At 36.5% G+C, this 22377-nt stretch overlaps 1 protein-coding gene across 13 annotated transcripts in view; it reads right to left on the reverse strand.

The window, feature by feature from the left end:
• The window catches only part of CEP83 (centrosomal protein 83), a 182239-nt gene that overhangs the window by 118225 nt on the left and 41637 nt on the right, over window positions 1-22377 (reverse strand). For 10 of the 13 annotated variants that reach the window (XR_010148376.1, XR_010148377.1, XR_010148375.1 and 7 more), the window contains 4 exons: window positions 16114-16387; window positions 15493-15643; window positions 6704-6796; window positions 4374-4505 (listed from right to left, as the gene is read on the reverse strand). Coding sequence is in view for 10 of the 13 variants with exons in the window: in XM_054664609.2 (XP_054520584.2) it covers window positions 4374-4505; window positions 6704-6796; window positions 15493-15643; window positions 16114-16286 (549 nt within the window). In the remaining 3 variants the exon portion in view is untranslated. Of the gene's footprint in view, window positions 1-4373; window positions 4506-4733; window positions 4807-4988; window positions 5146-6703; window positions 6797-15492; window positions 15644-16113; window positions 16388-22377 lie in introns of those variants that run through there. The other 3 variants (XM_016924000.4, XM_063786956.1, XM_063786955.1) reach the window with 2 other exon arrangements.

Here is a 22377-nt window from a genome sequence, read left to right on the forward strand (position 1 = left end):
ACCCGCCTCAGCCTCCCAAAGTGCTGGGATTACAAATATGAGGCACCACACCTGGCCAACACTGTATTTATTCATAAGATGAGATATGTTCTTTCACATATTATTTCATATATTCTTTTTAGTTTATAATATCATCAGGGACATGTGTATTCCTGGAGTCCCTCTCAGGAAAAACTTTAAAAATCTTCCTAAAGTATTCCCCTAAGAACCAACACACTAAAGAATATTGTTACTTTCATCTGTGTAAGTAAAAATGTGCAAGTACTGTGTAAGTCCTAATTAACACAAGAAAATCCAATTATTTTTATTACATGAATCCCTTTTACACTAGTTTAAATTGTAAAATTGGAAGATGACAAGATTCAGCTCTACTTTGAAGTTTTCAAACTAAATTTGTTGTTTCTATAAAGTATATTTGAAACTATTTGCTGTTTCATGATCCACAATCATCTCACCAGGTTTTACTGTTTTTGTATATAGAAAATGAAGTATGAAGGTGATTGAACAAAAGTAAATCCACAATTATACACTCAGTAATACTGCTCCTACATAATCAATTGGGAAGTAAAATGAAAGAAACTTCAGTCTTATTTTTCCACCCTCTACTAATTATGGCTTCTTAACTTGCAGTTTATCTTCAGATTCTTAAGACTATCATAAAACATCACATATGAAAATTAATGATGGCCAGATGTGGTGGCTCACCACCTGTAATCCCTGAACTTTGAGAGGTTGAGGTAGGAGGATCACTTGAGGTCAGGAATTTGGGACCAGCCTGGCCAACATGGTGAAACCCCATCTCTACTAAAAATACAATAATTAGCCAGGCATGGTGGCACCTGCCTGAATCCCAGCTACTCGGGAAACTGAGGCAGGAGAATCACTTGAACCTGGGAGGCAGAGGCTGCAGTAAGCCGAGATTGCATCACTGCACCCCAGCCTGGGCGACAGAGCAAGACTCCATCTCAAAAATAATAATAATAACGATAAATTAATGACTATACCAACCCCTTAAAAATTTAATGAGTATCACTTAGTCCTTCATAAGTGAAAAATAGATTAGTCATCAGATTTCGAATGCAGGTTTCACTATTTCAAAAACAACAAAACTAAGAAACTAGAGAATACAAATAATCCTTACCAGATAAATATCATCATTAGATTTTAAAAGGAAAGTATAAAATAAAGCACCACTATATGAAACCTTAGGGTTTTCTCTTCAATATACTAAATCTTCATTTTAGGCTAGAAATCTTTATCATTCCTATTTTCCACAAATTTTTACATGTAACTCCTTTAAGTCTATCATAATTATGGATTCAAAACCCTTCATACCACATGTAGTGTATATATTACCGGCTATTTAACAAAATTGCAGTTGCTGGATGGCCCATAATCAGAGCGGCAACTTCAAACTGCCGGTCACCTTCGAATGGGTAAGGTCCAGGTTTTGTGTTGACCACACACTGTCGAGACCCAGGTTTAGGGCATATGGAATATGAGTGGTGGACTGGTTTGTGGGTTTGAGGGTCTGGGTGGAAGATTACAAATTCTTCTTTGTGCAAAGTGTAGGAGTACAACATTGAACGTGGACTTAGCATATGTATGGTCTCCCCCACTCCTTCTTAAGCCGAAGCTGGAGAGAATGGGCATTTTGTAAATGTTATGGCATATGCAAATATAATATAATGGCATTAAATAAAAACAATAAGGGAACTGACTAAAACAAATAAAACAGGCTGTGGGCTGGGAGTTGGTATATCTGATTTCTACTATAACCTGGCTGCTGACATTCTCTGAGACTTTGAACAATTCATGTTGTGGGAAGTCAGGGACCCCAAATGGAGGGACCGGCTGGAGTCATGGCAGAGGAACATAAATTATGAAGATTTCATTTTAATATGGACATTTATCAGTTCCCAAATTAATACTTTTATCATTTCTTATGCCTGTCTTACTTCAATCTCTTAATCCTGTTATCTTCATAAGCTGAGGATGTACGTCACCTCAGGACCACTATAACTGTGTTAACTGTACAAATTTGATTGTAAAACGTGTGTTTGAACAATATGAAATCAGTGCACCTTGAAAAAGAATAGAATAACAGCGATTTTCAGGGAACAAGGGAAGACAACCATAAGGTCTGACTGCCTGCGGGGTCAGACAAAATAGAGCCATATTTTTCTTCTTGCAGAGAGCCTATAAACAGACATGCAATAAGGAAGATATCGCTAAATTCTTTTCCTGGCAAGGAATATTAATAATTAATACCCTGGGGAAGGAATGCATTCCTGGGGGGAGGTCTATAAACGGCTGCTCTGGGAGTGTCTGTCTTATGCGGTTGAGATAAGGACTGAAATACACCCTGGTCTCCTGCAGTACCCTCAGGCTTATTAAGATTGGGAAACACCACCCTGGTAAATTTGGGGTCAGACCAGTTCTCTGCTCTCAAACTCTGTTTTCTGTTGTTTAAGATGTTTATCAAGACAATACATGCACCACTGAACATAGAGCCTTATCAGTAATTCTGCTTTTGCCCTTTGCCTTGTGATCTTTGTTTTTGCCCTTTGCCTTGTGATCTTTGCTTTTGCCCTTTGCCTTGTGATCTTTGCTTTTGCCCTTTGCCTTGTGATCTTTGTTCTCCTTTTTGCCCTTTGAAGCATGTGATCTTTTTGTGACCTAATCCCTGTTCTTACGCCCCCTCCCCTTTTGAAATCCTTAATAAAACTTGCCAGCTTTGAGGCTCAGGTGGGCATCACAGTCCTACCAATATGTGACATCACCCCCAGGAGCCGAGCTGTAAAATTCCTCTCTTTGTACTCTTTATTTCTCAGCCGGCCAACACTTACAGAAAATAGAAAGAACCTACATTGAAATATTGGGGGTGGGTTCCCCCAGTAAATTCACTTATCTTGTGCCTTAGTTTATTCATTTAAAATGAAGAAAATAAGGGCTGGGCACGATAGTCTATGCCTCTAATTCCAGCACTTTGAGAGGCCGAGGCAGGAGGATCACTTGAGGCCAGTAGTCCGAGATCAGCTGGGGCAACATAGCAAGGCCCCATCTCTACAAGAGTTTTTGTACTTTTTGTTTATTTGTTTGTTTTATTAGCCAGGTGAGGTAGTACATGCCTGTGGTCCTAGCTACTTGGGTACCTGAGGCAGGAGGATCACTTGAGCTCAAGTTATAGTGAGTTATTATTGCGCCACTGCATTCCAGCCTGGGCCACAGAGCAAGACCTCCTCTTGATCAATCAATCAAAGAAAATAAGACAGTCCAGCCCCATCTCACTGACTATTGTAACAGAAGTGAGATAATATGTGAATAAAGCACTTAAAGCCTTAAAGCTATAAAGAGTTTTTTTTCATGTGAAAAACTATTATAAATATTTATAGTGTTCTGGTACTACACTGTCAATGGACACAAATGTTCCAAGGTTCATATAGCTTCTTACAGATGAAACACTCATGGCACTTTGCTCACTAATAAGAATAAATCAGTCCGATCCAAATAGAACAGTTTTAGTTTTTATTAGATGCCTAGAACACTATAAATATTTAGTAATTGGTAAAGGAAGGTAAGTATATTTTAACTCTTAATTCTAAATAAAGACAATGCAATAAATTTAAAATGTAGATATGTTTGTAAACAGAATATTTCACATAACTATAGATACCAACCTATTTTTTATGAATATGGCAGGATAAAATTAGTATTCCTCTCTTTCCATTTGAAAAATATTCCAAAAGCAACACGACCAATGAAAAACAGAAACCCCATTTTGGGCAAAACTAGGAGACAAACCACAAAACGAGTAGAAAGGCTGCCAAAAGCAATGGAGATGAAGTGGGAATGTATGCTGTAGGCAGCATACAGAGAACATTCCAGTTGCAAATGGCAGAAAAAAACAAAGTCTATTTCTTGAAGTTGATGGGTACACTTTAAGGTATAAACCCCTTGTTTATATCAAAGTGCACAGGCTGACAGCTAGTGCTTTCCTATACGTGGTTTGGTTCCAAGAAGCAGAAAGAACAATGCTAAGTAAGGAATCACACTAACTATATTTGCAGAGAGAAGTCCATCTCTGTGGCTACATAAGACAAAAGACTTTGTACAATGAAACTCCCCAAAGTTGTCTATCTCCATTGGCTGGACAAAATAAAGGATAAATAGAATTTAAAAGATCTACACCCAAAACAGAACTTTCATAAAAAAACTGTTGATACGAAGCTAATGAAAATCATGATGAATACTCCACCATTAATGAATAAAACTATACAATCGACTCTAATTTGAAATTTTTAAAAATATATAATTATAAAATTGTGTTGACCAGAACAATAACAAAGAAACTCATATAATCAATCACTTACCTCTGATTCATATCTTATTTTTCCTTCATCTAAAATACGTGCATACTCTTCCTTCTGGTGTTCAAATTCTGACTTGAGAAATGTATGTTCATAGCGAAGCTTATTATATACAGCTCTATACTTTTCCACCTCCTAAATTAAAGGGAGAATGCATTTATCATAGATTTATAAACAAAATTCATACTCACTCCAATAATCACTTTTACAAATATAATTTTAAATTACATTATAATGATAGCCACTCTAAAAGTAAAAAATAAATTTAACAGAAATACAAATGAATTTGGAAAGGTCTTCATAACAAGTATCCTACATACAGAATTAGTACATTCCTGAAAAGATATCTAAAAAGTAAATTACCATTCAATTAATCTTATTTCTTCACTGGTTCTCATTATGATAAAAGTGTATAGTATGAGGAAAGTGTTGATCTCTGGACTTAAATAAAATAACATGTAAGAATGTAGCACACCTTTCAAAATATAGATTTTTTAAATGTATAATTTAGTATAAGTAAAACAAATTCAAAAGAGATGAAAGGTTATTGTAATATTTAGTACAGCATTTTAACATCTAATTAAATATTACAATGATAGTTTAACTCAACACACCAACCTGAAGAATACGCGCAGCATCATCTCTACTGACTAACCAGGAACACATGCAATTCCCTGGAGTGTTCTCACCCTGCTTCCTAACAGTACTCTATGAAAGCTGCTGGCATTCTGAATACCCAACAAGAAACTCAGGCCACAAAGCAGAAAGATACAGGAGACACTAACAGGAAATTCGATAACAAGGAAAGCATGTCTCCTAAAATACCCAGCTCACCATAAATCTTTAGTTCAAAGATTTCTAAGCCAGTTTGTAAACCAAGAAAATGGGTTTCATTATTTTACTGCAGATATACTTTGCTTTGATTTTTTTAAAAAAAAGTTTTTATTGAACTTGATCACTTATCTTGGGTCTGATCTTGTTTATTTACAAAAATTAAATCTACTCCCAAACCATAATGGCTTGCCATTAGGAGTGTATTAGAAAGATCATATTATCAAGCCAGTAAGCCATTATAAAAGACGATTCTACAACTGTTTTGGACAATTACCGCATCACTAGACTACAGCTCTCCAAAGGGGCCCATTTTGAAGGGGACAATAATCATTTGTATGTATAAGGCCAGGTATATTTGTTACATAAGGTAACATATATAAAATGTCTACCAAGTATCTAATATACTTGTTATCTGCAGTCTTATCCTGTCCCCTTTATTAAGCATTTAGTCATATTATATCAACACTTCACCAAAGGAGACTAGTCTCAACCTGAAGTAAAACTGTAACAGATTTTTACTTTTATGAAGTGGCATGAAACTCATTCTCTCTTTCAACAAATATTAATTGAGCACCTACTGTATACCAAAATCTGTTCTAGGAACTTGGAATATAACAATGAACAAAACAGGTAAAGGTTCCTCCTCTCATGCAACTTCCATTCTAGAGGTGGTAAAACAGAAAATAAACACAATAAATAAGCAAATTATACAGCACAGTAGAAGGTATGTATACCAGAAAAAAAAATAAAAAACAGAGCAAGGTAAGGGGGTCTAAAGGTCTAAGCAGTAATGGGAAAGGCAGGTTGCAGTATTAAATAGGTAGATGAGAGCAGTCAAAGTAGGCCCCATTGAGAAAGTGACATTTTAGCAAAGACTTACAAGAGATGAAGTTCGCCACGACGTATCTGGAGGGAGAGTATTCAAGGCAAAAGAGATGTGCCAATTAGGCTGGGCATGGTGGCTCAGGCCTGTAATCCCAACAGTTTGGGAGGCCGAGGCGGGCAGATCACTTGAGATCAGGAGTTCAAAACCAGCTGGCCAATATGATGAAACCCCGTTTCTACTAAAAATACAAAAATTAGCCAGGTACGGTGGCGCGTGCCTGTAATCCCAGCTACTTGGGAGGCTGAAGCAAGAGAATCGCTTGAACCCGAGAGGCGGAGGTTGAAGTGAGCCGAGATCATGCCACTGCACTCCAGGCTGGGCAACAGAGCCAGACTCTGTCGCAAAAAAATTAAAAAAGAAATAAAATTAAAAATAAAAAAAAAGAAACGCACCAATTCTGGAGTGCCAAAGAAACATCAGTAGGCCAATGTGGAAAAAGGAAAGGAGATCAGAGAGGTAATGGGAGTTCGATCCTGTGAAGCCTTAGAGGCCACTGTAATGACTGAGTAAAAGGGGGAACTACTGCAGGGTTTTGGGGTAGGGAAATGATGCTTTTCATCAAGACTTTGATCCCATGAGGATAAATGCATAGTAAACAACATAAGTTACTTACTTCATCTAGATTCCTAAAACGTTCTCTCATTGGAGTTTCTAATTCTTGTTGTATTTGGGCTCTTAGCAATTCCAACTTTTGTGGAGTTAATATCTAATATGTAGAGAAATGCAAACAATATAAAATCACATTAAAATCAAGAATTCTCCATATTTCAAAGCCTCTCTCCTAATTATGACAATGGAATTCATGAAAGTTTTTGCAATATAGTTTTTTTACAGTGATCACTATACAAATAGAATCATCATTTGAAATAATACTTTAAGAATCTCAATTTCAGGCTCTTGGAGATGTCAAAAATTCCATTAACACGAAGTAAAGACAATTACTGATTATTATTGCTATTGTTAGGAATAACTATGTTGGCAGCTAAGACTATCATGTTGTATACAATGGCTAATAGTCTAGTTATTTTCCAAAGCAGGCAAAATAAAGGTGTAACAATTTGTTATACCAAAGAGAACCTTTCAGACTTATTTTCAATTAGAAAAGGCTCATTTTTACTCTCACACTGTACCTAATTTAGGCTTCTCCTTGTCACACTCTTTTATAGAACTCGTATTTTAATAAGTAATTAAATATTTATGTAAGTCCCATATGGGAAAACACAGTCTTTATTCACCGTTGTATTCCCAATACCTCCCACCAATGTCTGGCACATAGGAACCACTCAACTACTATTTCATGAATGAAGGAGGAACAAATACTAGTTGTAAAAAAAAAAAAAAAAAAAAATCTAAAGTTTGCATATATATTAATTTCTATAAAAATGATAATGTTCAGTTTCCTTTTTTATGAATAGTCCAAATATTGTATTCAAAATATTACATTTTACTGGAGAGCTTACTATATATAAAGCATTGTACAATGCACTGTAAGCTACATACCATCCTGTTCTAAGCACATTATATGCATTACTTTATTTAATTCCTACAACAATGCCACAGTATAGCTACGCTGAGGCACACAAGGTATCTAAATAACTTTATAAAGATCACAAAAACTCACATGAAGCACATATCTCCCCATAAAAACTTCAAACTCTGGTGTTAAAAATAACTCATACACACAAATAACTATAAAAGTAGGCAATACAGGCTTACCAGACAGGTAAAAAAGAGAAAACACATTTAGGATAGAAGGCATGACACATCAAAGGAATGGGAAAACTAAAGCTTATATAGAACCCTTATATAGAAAGCTTATAGAACCCAAACTCAAGCCAGGTAACATTTTAATTTGCCTGGGTGTCAGAGACTGTATGGGAGAAAAGTGATTCTCAAAGGTGAGTTAAAGCCATTTTGAATGGGACCACATTAAGTACTACAGAAAATTTAAAATCGTGGGACCCTATATGCACACTGGTAGAAATATCTAAACACTGTAACATTTCCAAATGCCACCTTGGAGGGCTGCACTCTGGCTGGAAACAAAAGGAAAATAGGTTGGAGCCAAAGAGTGAAAGGTTCCTGAATACCAGGTTTAGACTCTTATTATTTATTCAGTATTCAATAGTATTTACTTTAAAAATTTATTTTATTTAAAATGAATATATACAATTACATAAATAAAATAATTCAAACAAAAGACTAAAAAGTCTTCTCACTTCAGTAATCCAATTTCCTTTTATTGAAGCAATCATTGTCAATAACTTATGTACCCTTCCTAAAACAATCTACAGATACACAAGCATGTATATCACTTTTGATTTCTATACAAAAAGGATATTGTACATATATTTTTCTGTACCTTATTTATTGAAGGTTTTTAAGCTTAGGAGTGACACTACCATATCTATATTTTACGAAGAAGCAAGATGAATCAAAAGCTTTAGTGGGAGAGTAGCTGTAGCTGTGGGAAGAAGAGGCAGTAAATGGAGCCAAAGAAACCAGATAGAAAGCTCATGTCATAATCTGGTTTACGGTATCAAGTATTAAGTCTGGGTGACAACATCAAGAGTCCAAACTAAGATGAGGTAGCAATTAAAAGGAAGAGATTAATAGGTAAAGCTTACATGGCTCCTGTTTCAAATGATCTAACTTCAAAACTAGGCAAGCAAAACCATAGGAAAATTAAGAAAATCTGAACAAAGGTGGGATATTAAAAGGTATTAATGAATAAGTATTTTAAATATGGCAAAGGTATTGTGATTATGCTTTTAAGACAGACTGCATTGATTTGTTATAGAGATATATAGCCAATTATTTGTTGAAAGAATATTATTTGATTCAAAATAATCCAGAAACATTGAGGGAAAAAGTGGAAGTGGGTGGGAGAAAGTAGTAGATAAAACAAGCCTGGCTCAGAATGAATAATTATTAATGCTGGATGATGGGTACATGGGAATACATTACATGTTTGAGATTTCCAAAACCAAAAGTTAAACTGAAAGTAAAAAGCCTTCCACTTTCAGCCAAGATAGAATAAGAGCCCAGATTCACTCTCTTGCCTGAAACAAACAAAAGAACAGACAAAAATTAAACAGTTTGCAAGACACTAGACATAAGAAAGCAAAAGGCAGATCCCTGAGAGACACAAAACATAGAAGATAAGCTTTGAGAGTTTTCAGGACCTGGCACCGGAAAGGATACCTACGCAGTCATGATGGACTCCCTGAGTTGAGGAGATGAAACTGAGCATCCAAGGACAGTGGGGTGGTTAGAGTCCTAAGACAGGGTAGCAGAGAAAACAGGGCACAGAAAGACAACTATGAAGACCTACAAAAAGTCTTGACTCATTCAGTAGAGTACTGATTAACACATGTGTGCAAGGAAACTACCTAAGGCTAGGCAAATAAACACCTGAAAGGATTAGAAGGATGAATACGCAGAGCTCACAAAGACCTAAGAATAGTTTCTGTTCCCCAAAAACAGATTAAAATCCTTTGTTTCATAAAGAAATTGTTATAGTACTCAGAAGAGTATTGCCTCAGTGGTGGGAAATAATTAGCACTACACTAAATACTACTCTGCTCCCACTTAAATCTTAAAAGCAAGACCCAGAAAGATAAAACTGTTTCCAAATAATTTAACTGTGTCCCAAAATAAAGCTCAAGAACATGTATCAGAATATAAAAATATTGGAAGGTGGAGACTGCAGTGAGCTGAGATCACTCCATTGCACTCCAGCCTGGGCAACAAGAGTAAAACTCCGTCTCAAAAACAAAACAAAACAAAACAAAAACAACAACAACAAAAATCCAGCATTTTAAAAACAAAGTTCACAGTATCTAACATCCAATAAAAATTTACCAGGCATGCAGAGAAGCATGAGAGAGAGAGAGAGTGAGAGTGAGTGTGTGTGTGTGTGGTGGGGGCAGGGGGGATAAACTTAAAACAGGCCCAGAAACGACACAGATGTCATTAAAACTTTATTGTAGTTATTGTAACTGAATTCCATATGTTCAAAGAACTAGAGAAAAGACTGAACATGTTGGATAGAGATAAAAAGACCAAGGCCGGGCAAGGTGGCTCACGCCTGTAATCCCAGTACTTTGGGAGGCCGAGGCAGGCAGATCACAAGCTCAGGAGATTGAGACCATCCTGGCTAACATGGTGAAACCCCATGTCTACTAACAATAAAAAATAAAAAAATTAACCAGGCGTGGTGGCGGGCACCTATAGTCCCAGCTACTCAGGAGGCTAAGGCAGTAGAATGGTATGAACACAGGAGGCGGAGCTTGCAGTGAGCCAAGATCGCGCCACTGCACTCCAGCCTGGGCGACACAGAGAGACTCTGTCTCAAAAAAAAACCAAAAAAAAAACAAAATTGAGCTTCCAGAGACGAAAACTACAATTTCTGAGATGAAAATTACACTGCATGGAATTAATGGCAGGTTAGATACTGCAGAAGAAAAAATCAATGAATCTGAAAACATGGCAACAGAAACTAATCAAAATGAAGCACAGAGACAAAAAATACTAAAAATAAATTAATAAACAACATCAGCAAGCTATGGGAGAACTTTAAGTGGTCTAATATTAGAATGTAATTAAGAGTCTCCAAAGGAGGTGAAAGAGGAGAAAGAAAATATTTTTAGAAGTAATCTCCAAAAATTTTCAGTTTGATAAAAACTGTAAACCCATAGACCTATGGAACTCAATAAACCCCAAGCACTACAGATATAAAAAAAACTGCAAAGTATGTCAATCAAATTGCTTAAAACCAGCAATAAAGAGAACAGCAGCCAAAAAACCAGACAAAGTGCATTGCAAAGAACAAAGATAACCTGTGCTCACTACCCTGTAGAGTGATGTAGCTGCACAATATCCTTGCAGCTTCTAGTATTATATGTTCAATTACATCACAGATGCCTCTTGGAAACAACAGTGCTTTAAATCCTGTAATGGTGTGCACCTCACCATTGGCCTGTGCAATCTAACAGCATACAACAGTTTAGGGGTCTTCTGATCTGAGGTCTCTGACAAAACATCTCTAACTTTTTCTTAGCTCCTAGGAATCTTATTAAAAACAAATACACACATAATAAATTCTCTCTTCCTCTGTCTCTCCCCATCTCTCCCTCTCCTATCCCCTATACCTCCAAAGCACACATAAACCAAGACACCGACTGAATTAGAGGATTTTTCCCATCCCATTTTAGGAAAAAATATTCTCTCTTAGGCTACTTTTTGTTTGTTTGTTTGTTTTGGAGAGAGAAAGAGTCTCGCTCTGTCGCCCAGGCTGGGGTGCAGTGGCACGATCTTGGCTCACTGCAACCTCCGCCTCCAGGTTCAAACAATTCTCATGCCTCACCCTCCTGAGTAGCTGGGAAGACAGGCATGTACCACTACACCCAGCTAATATTTGTATTTTCAATGGAGACAGGGTTTCACCATGTTGGCCAGGCTGGTCTTGAACTCCTGACCTCAGGTGATCCACACACCTCGGCCTCCCAAAGATCTGGGATTAGTCATGAGCCACTGCACCCAGCAGTGTCTTAGACTTCTAATGGAATATTGCCACTACTTGTCTCCAAAGAAACATAGGAATGCTTTATCATACAACAGTCTAGGTGTCATTACCTATTTTAAATCTATAAAAACAAATCTTTAACACTGCAGTACTTGCCATTTAATAATCTAAAATAGGCCAATCTTTTACAAAGAATACTTTAAGAAGGCAAATACTGCTATGCCAAAAATTCTTAATAAATTAATGACTGAAACTGAGTATTATACTTTGATCTGAGCTTCCCAGCAGCCAAAACAAAATGGGAACCTGTATACTAGGTTATACAGTTTTCATTAGCACAAAAAGAGTATATTAATCATTGGTAAAGTAATTTCCGTTTTATTAGAATATATCAAATGATCCCCATATTTAAAAAGGTTTTGCTAACATGGTACATAGTAACACAATAACAACATGTACTGACCACTTACTAGATCAAAGTACCATACTAATACTTTTTTTTGAGTCAGGGTCTCGCGCTGTTGCCCAGGGTAAAGTGTGGTGGTATAACCATGGCTCCCTGAAGCCTCAAACTCCTAGGCTCAAACAAGTCTCCTGACTCAGCCTCTCTAGTAGCTGGGACTACAGGTGCATGCCACTATGTCAGGCTAACTTATTTTACTTTATTTTTTAGAGACAGAGTTACCCAGTTACGTTACCCAGGCTGGTTTCAAACTCCTAGCCTCAAGTGATCCTCCTGCCTCCTGAAGTTCTCAAGGTGGGAGCCACCATGCTCAGCCTGAACTAACACTTTCTATGCACTGTCTCATTTCATCCTTACAGTCATCCTATGAGCTAGGCACTATTATCATTCCCATTCACTACTGATGCAGAAATGTTCTTTTTTTTTTTTTTTTTTTGAGACGGAGTCTCGCTCTGTGGCCCAGGCGGGAGTGCAGTGGCGCAATCTCGGCTCACTGCAAGCTCCACCTCCCGGGTTCATGCCATTCTCCTGCCTCAGCCTCCCAAGTAGCTGGGACTACAGGCGCCCGCCATCACGCCCGGCTAATTTTTTTGTATTTTTAGTAGAGACGGGGTTTCATCGTGTTAGCCAGGATGGTCTCGATCTCCTGACCTCGTGATCCGCCCGCCTCGGCCTCCCAACAGAAATGTTCTTTAAATGAATATCTCTTATATCTTTTTCCTATAAAAGCCAAAGAGATGACATTAAATCTTAGAAAAAGCATTTTTGTAGGTAGACTAGATAATGCATGTATATTTTAAAAATAATCATCTTTCATAAACCTTCATTGAAATATTTCTTGATCTTTGTTGAATTTACTTTTCTAAACTTACAATTTGCGCAAATTGCAAGCATCCATTAAACAAATAGCTAAATTGCTTCAAAATGTGTGTTTATATGTATACATGATGTTTCTTTAGCTTATTTTTGCCAAATAAATATCACACAGAAACTAGATATGTTTATCTTAAAAAACAGAAGCCTTACTAGATATGTTTATCTTAAAAAACAGAAGCCTTACTAGATAAATTATATTTGTGAGCAAACATTTGGGAAGTTTTCACATGGAGGAACATCCAAAGTTACCAACAGGGAGGCTATAGGGTAGATGACTTCATTTTAATAGGAGAGAGAAAATGTTTAACATACTTTAATCTATAAATACAATTGGATCACTTTAAAAAGTTCACCAGGTTCTCTAGCACTGAGAGCACTGAAGCAGAAAATGAAGAGAGTCCTGTCTGAAAGACGTTCTAAAAAGGATTCTGCTTTGGACAGTGTATTCGTTTCCTAGGTTGCCATAATAAAATACCAGAAACGACGCAGCTTTAAATAACAGAAGTTTGTTCTTTCACAGTTTTGGAGGCTATTAGTGTGAAATCAAGGTGTGTTGACAGGCCTTGCTCCCCCTAAAATCTGCAGGGAAGAAACTTTCCTTGCCTCTTTCTAGTTTCTGGAGCACTTAAATCTCTGCCTCCACCATCACATAGTGCTCCTCTCTACCCCATCTGTCTCCATCTCTCTTCTCCTTTTTTTTTAAGGACACCAGTAATATTGAGTTAAAGGCTCATCATACTCCAATATGACCTCATCAGCTTAACTAATTACATCTGTAATGAACCTACATCCAAATAAGGTCACCTTCTGAGGTACTAGGAGTTAGGACTTCAACATATCCTGGTTGGGGATACAACTCAACCCATAATAGATTCAAAGAAAAACTAGATGATTACCAACTCTAAGATGCTGAGGCTGTAGGTATGTTTGACACAGACAGTGCAATATATGAACAACAATCCCAATTCATTCATTTATTTCAATTTTTCACGTCATTCATTCAACAAATAGATGTTTACTAGGCATTATCCTAAACACCGAAGACACACTGAAAAAAAGTCCCTGCCTTCATGGAGCCTGAATTCAAATAAACATGTCATCATCCATGAATATTTACTATGTGGCAAGTATGGCAGTAAAAGTGTAGATGTTATCTCATTAGTCCTCACAACTCTTGTTAAGCAGAAACTTTTATCCGCTTTACCACATGAGAAAACTAGGCATAGAGACACAGTTACTTGTTGAAGGTATCATCTTCTGGAAGAACTGACCCTTTTTTTTCATTATAAACATCCTTTTTATCTTTAGTGATACTCTTTGTCTGGAAGTCTCTTTTATCTGAATTAATATAACTACTCCAGCCTTCTGGATGTGCTTTACTTACTTTCTGGATGTGCTTGGTACAAATAATCACATTTAGATGTCACTCTCATGAAACAGAATAATTAAATTTGCAATACCTGAAGAATCTCTCAAATATCTTGGGTTCAGCATTCACAGCTTCCACTCATACAGGGCTCTAAATTTTTGCAAAACAAATTAATGCACTGATTCTACAGGCTTAAATTACATTTCCCTCTTCGATTTACATTTCTGAGGTTTATATTTGTATATTTAAATGTCCTAAATATACCTAGGAATGAAACAGTGAGCATAGTGGAGGCTCCAAGCCAGGCTTAGTGGTGTTCCCAGCAATGGTAGATTTGAAAAAGTTATTGAATGACAAACTTACAAGGCTTCTGTCAAAGGATATCTAAGAGTTGGGTGATATGCCAGACTAGGTGACTTGAAAGATGCCTTCTTACTCTATGAACTTCTGACTCTAATATTAATAATACCTTATTATTTGTACCAATCAGATTGTTAGGCAGAAATAAATAGCTGGTGCTCTTCAGAGATTAAATAAATACGGGAAAATATTATTCGTGAGAACCTACTAATTTGAAATTTACAGGAAATCTGACTGGAGTTTAAAGTCTGGCTTTGCTCTATTTTCCAGACAAATGAAAAAATGAATAGCGTGAAAATGATCTAACGGAACTGTACTTCAGCACTTTGGAGACAACTATCTTTTGCTTTACAAACCCACGTGTGTTACAATGTACACATAAATTATGTGCACATACTGTTTTTACAGTCTCTTTTAAGAAGCTCTTTAAGAACAGCTGTCCTTTTTTAGCTTTCAGTTATAATGCATATACAAATACTAGTAACTCTTTTAAAAAAATTCTTTAATTCTGAATTTTTATCAATTCAAACTCACTTTTTCCCTAATTATTCTTAATGGTTAAATATTATTTATATCAGAATAGGCAATATAATACCAATTTACATAAAATAACAGTTTCATGGCTCCCTTACATGGTAGCTAACATTCTAAAATATATGAAAGAAGATTAAATTGTACCACTTGGAGATACAGCAAAGTAATCATTAAGGATATAGACAGAAATTGCCAAATTCACCAAAACTACTTACTTCCACTACGTATCTGACTGCTTTTATACTAACTCAAAACTCAAATATATTTTCTCACCTGCAGTTTCATTTCTTCTAAATCTTTAGTTTTCTCTACTAATTCTCCTCTTAGTTCTTCAAGTAGGAGCTGAAGTTTTTCCTGCTGAGTTTGCTTTTCATTAAACAGGTGCTTGAGTTCATTTTGTAACTTTACATGTTCATTCTGCAACCTGGTTTTTTTTAAAGAGAATTCAATTTTGAGTAAATCCTTTCTTTCTAATTGCATTACTTTATATAAAGTCAATCAACACCACAGAAAAACAAGACCAATATCACACATTCCTTTAAACCCACAAGTATCTTTTATTTACAGAGTTTCATTTAATTATTAACACTGTAGTTTTGGAATGCAATTTTACTTTGGTGGGAGATGGGGAACACATTTAGCCATCTGGATACATTTAATCTTATACGTCCTGCTACTTTCAAAATAAGGCTTATAAATTCATAACCCACTTGATATCATACTTAGTTTGGAACAAAGTAATTTTAAAGTAAAAATTTTACTATATTAAAAAAGTTTTAAATGTATACATTGCAAAATAACAAAATTATACTATATTCTATAGCAAACATTCAGCCAAGATAATGCCAATAACTTTTTAAAACCAAACCCCACTTCTAGATTTAAGTAATTTACCTTGTGTGTTCAGCCTTCAGTGTCTGATAATTAGCTTTATGATGCTCACATCGTAACCTTTCATCAATTAACATTTTCTGGAACTCCGACTGAGAAGCTGTCAATCCACTGTCTCCACCAGGAGGAAAATTATTGGGAAAAGTGTCCATATCGGTAAATGTGCTGACAACCATGTAAAAATAAGTTTTGGCTTTCTTACTGTTTTAGTTTTCTTTCCAAGGGTATTTCCCACTCCTTTCTTGCTAAGGCAGAATCTCAGGAGGCCAAATTATACCTGCACAGAGAAATAAACATAATTACATAATTTGCGATCAGTAAACGTAAGCTTCCTTTAATGTTACATATTTTTATCACTTTTATTATTCTTTTTTTTTCTTTTTTTTTTTTTTTTGAGAGGAGTCTGCTCTGTTGCCCAGGCTAGAGTGCAATGGTGCGATCTCGGCTCACTGCAACCTCCACTCCCAGGTTCAAGCAATTCTCCTGCCTCAGCTTCCTGAATAGCTGGGATTACAGGCGCCTGCCACCATACCCAGCTAATTTTTTTTTTTTTTTTTTTTTTTTGAGACGGAGTCTCGCTCGTTTGCCCAGGCTGGAGTACAGTGGCGCTATCTCGACTTACTGCAACCTCCGCCTCCCGGGTTCACGCCATTCTCCTGCCTCAGCCTCCTGAGTAGCTGGGACTACAGGAGCCCGCCACCACGCCCAGCTAATTTTTTGTATTTTTAGTAGAGACAGGGTTTCACCATGCTGCCTAAGCTGGTCTCGAACTCCTGACATCAGGCATTCTGCCTGCCTCGGCCTCCCAAAGTGCTGGGATTACAGGCGTGAGCCACGACGCTCAGCCTCTCCTTATCATTTTTATTACAAAGCCCAATTCTCAGATTTTAATTTGTTCATAAAACAAAATGCAAATATAAAGCTGAATCACACCTTGAACAATTTTCTTTACCTCCATGCAGCTTCTATGCTTCTATGACCATCAAAATCACATCTTCAAGTATTAACCTAGCTCCACTAGAAGCAGACTTTCCCAGTTTAGGTAGTCTTAAATTCACAAACCAGAGTCATGTTTCCTGAAGCTACCACAGTAAGCTTCAAGTATAGATCCTGGTATAAAATCCATACTCCCAAATCAGAGGAAAAGCTATTTGGAACTTGGTAACTGGCTAGGGAGAATCAAGGTCTTCAAAAGGTGACCTTCAGCAAGTAACTATGCCTATGATTAATGCTTTGAAGGGTCTTTTACTTGACACAAGGCAAGCTGCACCCAGACTGCAGATTCACATGAGAAATTTGTCAACACATAAATATTGATCAACTCCTATGTGTTATACACTGTGTTAAGAAAACTAAATCTCACCTATCTCCAAAAGCACTGACTCAGTATTACAAACGTCACTATTTCATCTAGAAATAAAAAATGATGTTTCAAAGTGTTCTTATAACTAAGAACAAAAATTTTAATTAAAATAGTTGTCTCCTTTAATTTCTTTCTCTAGTCCCATAATACATACACACACACACACACACACACACACACACACATACATACATACATACATATTTTTTTCCTGATAGAATCTTCCTTAGTCATGGGTTATTACAAATCACTTAACAAAAAAAAATCTTTGTCCTATGCAAACCAACCATTAAATTATTCAGCCTTGCTTGAATTATACCATCTCTGATAAATTAGTGTGATATCTACGTATTACTTAAGACAATCTTTAAACTATAATTGCAGTTGTTTTGGTTTCCTCTGAAATTATATTTTAATACAGAGGGAAAAGTCCCTCAAGAACACTATACTCCTTACTCTTAGGTTTAACACGCACTGGGATTCAATCTTTGTAAATACAGAATGCGCTATCTGTAGCAGCTACCACAAAATTATCCTGCCAAAAGTATACATTTGCCAAGGAATTAATGAATTGCATCATAAAACTGGCATTCAATTTTTACTCTACTGTGGGTAAAATGCTATCAAATAGAATCTCATGCTCCAAAGAAATCTTTCATGAAAGGAAGAGTCAACTGATGTGGCAAACTTCATTGTTGTCTCATTTTAAGAAACTGCTACAGCCATCCCAACCTTCAGCAACCATCTAAATAGTTAGCAGCCATCAGCAGAAAGGCCAGACCCTTCACCTGCTAATAGATGATTACTCACTGAAGGCTCAGGTGATCAATAGCATTTTTTAGCAACAAAGTACTTTCCAATTAAGGTATCTACATTTTTAAGACATAATTATATTGTAAACTTAACAGACTACAGTATACTGTAAACATAACTTTTCCATGCACTGAGAAACCAGAAAATTCTTGTGACTTGCTTTATTGTAGTAGCAATCCAAATAAGTTAAAATAAGGAAACACTAATTCCTAAATGTAAGTTTAGATTTACTCTTGACTTCTAAAGCTTTACAGGAAGAAAAAATATTTGGGGGTTAATAAATATGTTTGGTTCCACATTAAAAATTATTCTGTGGAAAAAATACATTTTTAAAGATTATAAAATGTGTCTTTATAAAATGTTGATATGTGACAGCTCAAAATTGCTTACTTCCTAGGTTTTCATTAAAAGTTAAGATTACTAAGATTTAACTAAAAATTAAGATTGCTAAGAGTTAAAATTCTAGTTAATACATAGAATTCTGTATGCAAAGAGTACAAGAAAAAAACAAAATTTGTTTTTGGTGAAAAAAGTGTTTTAAATGGCATAAAAATGTGTTTTTATTTAAAAAGTAATTTGTCTAATTCAGAAGTTATTGAAAGATTATTTCAAAATATGAATTTGGAAAAACATGAAAACAAGGCAGAAAGGAACAAGTGAAAAACAGACACAAAAAACTATGAGAATGTATTTTTGGTAAGAAAAGAGAATGACAGTAATTTTTGTATAAAAAAATCTTATGTGGTTGAAATGATAGAAAAAAAGGGAAGTAAATTTTTGTCCTAAGGTAAAATGATTGTTTCAGTATAAACAAGAGAAATATAAGACAAAACTAAAGGATTGAGCAAGCTGTAGAAGGTCTGGGCAAATTATGAAAGGTTTGTGAGAGATGAATCTTATGAAAGAAATTTTATTTGTGAACAAATTGGCTAAAATGAAAAGTAAATTGTTTATAGGTTTGTCTTAAAATTGAGTCCTCATATCAAAAGTACACTGATACGACACTAAAATTTGATCTTCTCTTTTAAAACAAGATTTTCTTATTGATCGCTCTCAATGAAAAAATAATAAAAGTAGATTTTAAAAGGCAAAAAACCCCCACTATTTAAAATGGAGAGAGAAATTAATAATGATAAAGGTTAAATACACCAGAAAGATGTGACAATTTTAAATTTACATGCACTTACTATGGCCACTAAATATGTAAGGCAGAAGTTGTCAAAACTATAAGGAGAAATAGACAAATTCACAATGATAGGAGGAGAATTTCACCACTATTCTTGGTAACTAATGGGACAAGAAGATTTAAAAAAATAATCAGTAAGAACACAGATAATTTAAACAACACAATTAACCATGCTGACCTAACTGACATATGGAAGACTATACCCTGTAACTACAGAATACACACTCCTCACAAGTATACACATAACATTTATAAATGTTGACCACATGCCAGGTATTTAAAAAAAATTTCAAACATTTTAAAAGACCAAGATCATACAAGATACCTTCTCTGACCATAATGCTATTAAACTAAACTCAATACAAAAAATAACCAGAAAAGCCACATATGCTTACAAAGTAAGAAATACATTTCTAAATAACTTATGAATCAAAGAAAAGGTCAAAATAGAAATTAGAAAATATGTAGTACTAAATGAAAATTGATACTCCATTTTAAAACTTATGGAATAAAGGTTTCTACTTTGAGGAAGATGGAACAGATATACATTTTCCTTTTATACTCATTAATATAACTAAGAGTCCTGGATTTAGGTATATGACAAACGTGACTCTGAATAATGGAGACTAGAAGGCTGACTAGCTATGGACCTGAGAATGTAAGGACAAATACAGTGGTGAGTTTATTTCCCTGGGTTTTCTTTTTCATATATCTCAGACACAGAGCTGAAGAAACTGGCAACCAGGAAACACCAATTAATTCAGACAAATAAGTCTTGAACAAAAAAAGCCTACTCTCTAGCCAAAGGAACAAAAAAGAGGGAGCCTAGCAAGATAATATGTAGACAATTACAATCTACTCTATCCAAATACCATACACACACACACACACACACACACACACACACACACACACACAAACTGTAGTTCCACCCCCATCCACACAAGCAAAGATCAGGTGGAAGCCAAGCTAGGCTGTAATAAAATACCCTAATACTGGGCCAAGATGGTGCACAAGAAGGCTCACCAGAAAACAGAAACTTCCATTGCTTCCTGAACCGTAATAAAGCTCAATGATCCTGCAATGTCAGAGGAGACCACATGGAAAACCTAAACTTTCACCCCCCACCAAGAGTAACAAACAGGACCTCCCTCACCCCACTGAAATGCTGGCACAGAAGGCCTAGTGGAGACTTATGACAGGCAGAACCACCAACAGTAATGAGGCTACCCTCTCCAGGGTATCAGGGAAGATCACATGGGGAGCCAGAACTACAGCTACCTGGCAATAACAAAGACCCCTCCCGCAACCCCCCTCCCAAAAAAAACTAAGGTGTCAACAGAGGCCAACTTAGAAACCTCGACTTGCTAGGCACTATGGCTTGTGACTGCAAATCCCAGCCACTCAGAAAGTGAGGTGGGAGGATTGGTTGAGACCAGGAGTTCGAGACCAGCCTGGGCAACACAGTGAGACCTTGTCTCAAAAACAAACAAAAAAAAGTCATTAGCTAGGCATGGTGGCATGTGCCTATATGCCCAGGTACTTGGGAGGCTAAGGTAGGAGGATTGCTTAAGCCCAGTTCAAGGCTGCAGTGAGCTATGATTATGCCACCACACTCTAGCCCAGGCAACAAAGCAAGATTCCCACCTCTTAAAAAAAAACAAAAACACAAACAAAAAAACCTTGTACTTCCAACCCCACCTGGCAAAAACAAGGTAGTATGCCCTCTTTCCTCTACCAGAAAAGTGTCAGAAAAAGCCAGCTAAAACAAAAAGTTTAGATAGAATCCACAATATTATAATATCCCAAATGTCCAAGTTTCGATAGAGAACCACTGGTCGGCCAGGCACAGTGGCTTACACCTGTAATCCCAGCACTTTGGGAGGCCGAGGCAGGTGCATCACCTGAGGTCAGGAGTTCGAGACCAGCCTGGCCAACATGGCAAAACCCCATCTCTACTAAAAATACAAAAATTAGCAGGGTGTGGTGGTGCACGTCTGCCATCTCAGCTACTCAGGAGGCTGAGGCAGGAGAACGCTTGAACCCAGGAGGCAGGGGTTGCAGTGAGCTGTGATCACACCACAGCACTCCCGCCTGGGCGACAGAGGAAGACTCCATCTCAAAAATAAATAAATAAATACATACATACATAATAAAAAGAAATCCAGTGATCATATCAAGAACGAAGATTTCAAACTGAATGAAAAAAGATAACAAGCCAACACTATGATGACAGATGTTATGGTTATCTGACAAAGACTTTAAAGCACTGATGATAAAAATGCTTAAACAAACAATGACAAACAAGCTTGAAATAAATGAAAAGAGGGTCACAGCAAAGAAATACAAGTCTCAGAAAAGAAGGTAAAAAGAAGAACCAAGTGGAAATTTTAAAACTGAAAAATACAGCTAAGCCTGGTGGCTCATACCTGTAATCCTAGCACTTTGGGAGGCTGAGGCAGGTGGGTTACTTGAGGCCAGGAGTTCGAGATCAGCCTGGCCAACATGGTGGAACCCTGTCTCTACTAAAAATACAAAAATTCGCCAGGTGATGTGGCATGCGCCTGTAGTCCAGCTACTCAGGAGGCTGAGGCAGGAGAACTGCTTGAATCTGGGAGGCAGAGGCTGCAGTGAGCCAAGATTGTGTCACTGCACTCCAGCCTGGGTGACAGACCGAGACTCTGTCTTTAAAAAGAAAAGAAAAAAATACAATGACCAAAATAAAAATATTAGATGAGCTCATCAGCAGAAATAGAGAGGAAGAGGAAAAGAATTAATGCACTGGGAAGATACAACTACTGAAATTACTCGGCTGAACAATAGACAGAAAATAGACATACAAAATAAATAAGCAGCTCAGGGACTGTCAGAACTAACATAAAATACCTACCATTCCTGTGCTTGG

This window comes from Pan troglodytes, chromosome 10 (assembly GCF_028858775.2).
Source record: "Pan troglodytes isolate AG18354 chromosome 10, NHGRI_mPanTro3-v2.0_pri, whole genome shotgun sequence".
NCBI classification, from domain to species: Eukaryota; Metazoa; Chordata; class Mammalia; order Primates; family Hominidae; genus Pan; species Pan troglodytes.